This window comes from Pteropus vampyrus, unplaced genomic scaffold, assembly GCF_000151845.1.
Source record: "Pteropus vampyrus isolate Shadow unplaced genomic scaffold, Pvam_2.0 Scaffold101, whole genome shotgun sequence".
In the NCBI taxonomy this organism is placed as follows: domain Eukaryota; kingdom Metazoa; phylum Chordata; class Mammalia; order Chiroptera; family Pteropodidae; genus Pteropus; species Pteropus vampyrus.
The window spans coordinates 240,948-245,564 of record NW_011888882.1 but is presented as its reverse complement, the minus strand read 5'-3'; the positions used below and the strand labels follow the sequence as shown (position 1 = coordinate 245,564).

At 31.6% G+C, this 4,617-nt stretch overlaps 1 protein-coding gene across 1 annotated transcript in view; it reads right to left on the bottom strand.

The window, feature by feature from the left end:
• Positions 1 to 4,288, bottom strand: part of ROS1 (ROS proto-oncogene 1, receptor tyrosine kinase) — a 101,881-nt gene extending 97,593 nt beyond the window's left edge. Inside the window, 1 exon segment of the mRNA XM_023533366.1 lies at positions 4,009 to 4,288. Coding sequence (XP_023389134.1) covers positions 4,009 to 4,131 — 123 coding nt within the window. The 5' untranslated portion in view covers positions 4,132 to 4,288.
• Positions 4,289 to 4,617: the final 329 nt, after the last annotated feature.

Sequence of the window (4,617 nt, the reverse complement as noted above, 5' to 3'; positions counted from 1 at the left end):
ATTTAGTTCATAAAGTTCTGTGAGGACTCAATTAAATAATGTATTAATTTTTATAGTACAGTGCCAAGCACTTAGAAATCTATTGTTAATATTATATACAAACTTGCTATAACAGCCATTTGCAGACATATATCTCTGGTTCGTTATGCAATAATCTTTTCAGAAAAATTTATTGATGTTCAGGGTTAAAGGTATATTTTTCTTTTTAATTTCGATATTTATTAACCCATCTTTTCTAGAAATCTATCAGTTTACATCCAAACCAACAGGATATGAAAGTGCTAGTTTATCCAAACTTTGCCAACTCTAAATGTTTTTATCTTTGCCAAAATGATAGAAGGAAAATTGATAATTCATTTTCACTGTGCGTTTCTATGGTTTCTATGAAGTTGAACAACACATGCATTTGAGCCATTTCTTTTTTTATTTTTTTTTATTGTTGAAGTAAGTCTTCATATTCTAAATTCATTTTAAGTACTTTTATATAGTGTTAATAAAATTTTGTTTATCATATATAATGTTTTTCCCATTTTTTGACTTTGTTTCTACTGTATTCTGCTTATTGTCATATATTTTAAATTTTTAAGAAGTCAAATTTATTAATAATTTATTTTAGGGATTCTAGATTTTTGCATCAGGCTTCTGAAGGCATTTCTGCTCCAAGATTATAGAAATATTTGTCCCTAATTTATTTAATATGTTATGGGGTAAAATCTTGTTTTGTTTTTGTTATTTGTCTATATTTAAATCACAGCTTTTTTTTTTTTTAACTCCTGGAATTTATTTGAATCTGATAGTGATGTAGGGAATTGTTTTTTTTAATTCTTTTTAAAACTATTTTTAAGCATCTTTTTTTTTAGAGCATTTTTAGGTTTACAAGAGAATCGAGATTAAGGTACAGTGATTTCCCATATAACTCCTTTCCTCACACATGCACTCTCTCCCCCATTATTAACATCACTGACCAGAATAGTGCATTTTTCACTAAGGATGAACACTGACATCATAATCACCCAAAGTCCACAATTTATATTAGGGCTCACTCTTGTTATTGCACATTTAGTGAGTTTGGACAAATGTATAATGACATGTGCCTATCATTATATTATCATACAGTATCATATAGTATCATAGTTTCTTCACTACTCTAACAATACTCTGTGCTCTGCCAGTCATCTTTCTCCCTATGCCCCCAAATCTCATCACAGTCAACCACTGATCTTTTCATGATCACCATAGGTTTGTCTTTCTAGAATGTCATAGAGTTAGAATAATACACTATGTGGTCTTTTCAGATTGGCTTTACCACTTAGTAATATGCACTTACGTTTTCTCCATGTCTTTTCATGGTTCGATAGCTCATTTCTTTTTAGCTCTAAATATTCTATTATCTGAATGTGCCACAATTTATTTATTCATTCACCTACTGAAAGAGGGAGTTATTTTTTATTCTAAATGGATAGCCCCACGTTGGTTTGATTTGTCATCTTTTTCATGTTTCATACTCCCTTATGTACATGGTCTTATTTCTGAAATGTATTCTGTTTTACTGGCCTGTCTACTCCCACACCAATACAAAATATGCTAATTTCAGGATATTTTATGAACTTTTTGAATTATGGTTTTGTTCTATTATCTTATTGTGAAGTTACATATAAGAAAAGTATTAATGTTTGTACATTTTTTAACAGGACAATCTTCTGAACTTTATTGTTTATAGTCTTTTATAGAATTGAATTAATACTTTTAACAGAGCACTTCTCAACACTAGTTTCTCAGTTGTTGGGATTTGTTACTCAAAAAAAGGGAGAGCGGAGGTTTTGTTGCCAAAGAAGATGAGAAATTTGTGATTGAATAAAGCCATTTATATACTATTGTGCCCTGTTGATATACGAAAAGAGGGTATGGCAAAAAGCATTTCCATAAATTATTTGATCATGAATCTGTTGTTTCTTTTTGGTAAAGGATCTCAAAATACTAGTATTCTAAAGAATATGATTTTTTTTGTTCTCTGCAGCACATGGATATATAATTAAAAAATATTATGTCAGTTAATACACTCCTAATACATACAGTTTCCCTCAATTAATATAAAATACCCATGCTCAGCATAGAACTATGATTTGTGCATTTTTGGAGAGCAATTCTAACATTTTTCTGTATAAAACTTGGTGTTTCTGTTTAAAAAGGGAAGATGCCTCAATATCAAGAACCACTCAGTGAAATCAAAGATAACCTTCACAGCAAATGTCCAGGCTAAAAGAAAATGATACAGAAAAAAAAAATTCAAACAGTGTGATAAACTTGAGCACTTTGTATATCCTTTACCCTACTCTATGGCTGTTCTTTATTCATTCACCTAACTTTCGTCCCTCCATCCCCTGTGTGGGAGGCCCAGATGGAGAACATTTATTACAGTCACTAGGCGGATTGGCAAACCCTGTCTCTTGCATTCACCACCACATAAGCTGTACTTTTCTCCGTAGGCGGTGAACGGAAGGCAACTCAACAAAGGAACAAACTGTCTACTCCTACTGCCAAAGCCTGAAATCAAGGAGCCCACACAAAAAGATAAGATAAAACTAAACTAAAAAATAAAATAAAATAGAGACTACAATAATGGAAATCATCAACATCAGTTTCGATAGTAGCAATATTAACAAATTATGGTGGTACATCCATACGATGGAGTATTCTAAATATATTAAAGATCCTGTTTCCATAAAAACATCAGGATATGAGGGAAACTCACAATATAATGTCAAATGAAAAAGCTGAGTGCACAACTGTGCATAAAACTGTATGCATATTTGAGGAAAAACACTGAAAGACTACAATCTGAGGTTAGTAGTGTTGGAATCGTAGGGGTTTTTCCTTTATTCTTCTCTATTTCTTCTTCATCTTAGAAGTATTTTACAATGACTATGTATTCTTGTTATAAGAAGAGAAGATTTTTTAAATTTTTAATAAAAGAACATTAAGCAGCCCCACTTTTCCATTTTAAAACTGGGATTACAACTGCAAAAACCTAAAGCATACAGCTCTACATGAATGGCAACGAAGTCTTCAGCAAAGACAAAATACCAAACTTTTTTTTTAAAGTGCTATATTATCCACAGTAAGCCTAAGTAGTATTTTAAACTATAATTTAAATTTAACCAAAAGGAGTTTAATACAAGTAAATTATTTTTTAATCTACCTTAGACTTCTGTCTCCAATGTTCTAGCATAATGAGTACAGTATTTGGTATTTTCATTATTTTTTAAAGTATGGTTTTACGTAATGTCATATAAGCTATTATACTATTTCTTTTGTCTTTAGATGAGTGTCTCTTTCCTTAGCTAGAACGTATTTGGGATTTAAAGTTGATTCAGTGACTGTTTTAAGTACAACTAAATCATAATAACTGAAAAGACATGAAACAATATATATAGGAGGGATGACATCCATAAATGAGAAGAAAAACAGGCTTCTAGATCAAAAAAAATTAATTACTGAAAAAATTACAAATACACAAATAGAAGTAAAGGAATATACAAACAATTCTTGCTTTTAAAATAAAAAGTTCTATATGGCATTACATCTGCTTCCTTGGTCATCCACCTCCCCATACAATCATCCATTCACAATATAAATAATACTAATGTCTGCAACTAGAAGACATTGCCCTGTGGCCAAACCTATTTCATTCTTCAAGACAAATAGAAATGATTTTGTAATAAATGAATTTAAATTGACACTTTTTAAGCATGTAAAGTTGATTCTATTTAAGCCTCCTTTACTCAAATCTCGTGCCCTCCCCAAAAAGATCTATGAACACATGAAAAATAAATAAAATAGCCCTGCTTTACCTTCTGTAATTATAAATGGCCCTCCCTTACTCTAGAAAAAGAATCTTTCTTGCGTTGCTAACACTTCTCATGAGAAAACTTCCCATAAACTAAAAACAAGCTGAATTCTGTATATTCTAGTGCCCTCAAAGACAAATATTAGACCAGTAAAACTTACCAGATTAGTGACACATGACTTTAAGCAGCTGTTTAAAACTGTACACTGAACCACAGAAATCCATATGCAGTCAAGAGTTGCAAAACTGACGAGTTTCAGGATAAGCCAGTAAATATTCTTCATCACTTCACCAACGGCGGATTTTTAGATGACCATTCTCATTTTCTCCATTTCGCTATATAAATTCTTTGGGTTTCATCACTTGGGTTGCAAGAGTGGTTGGTGGATTTTTTTAAAGTAATCTTTAGACCATTTCATTTAGACCTCTGAATCCAAGATAGCTTGTAACATGAACATAACAGTTATTTCATAACTTAGCTTTTTCTTACTCCCATAAAGAAAATCACCTGCTGACTGAAGATTGGGTCTTAGAAGAGCGCTTCACATGGAAAGTAAACAAAGTGAAAACGCAAATTGCATTTCAGCAAGCATGTGACACGTGCACAGCCTGAAACTCGAATGCTTTGGTGGATCATCCACTTCACTTTCTTAAGGTTGGTTCAGCTATGCAGAAATTTGGATTTTGACCATCTATACTTTAGCAAACAGTGACATTATTATTATAAAGAATTATCAGAAAAATTGAAGTGCCTAAATCAAATGATGCAG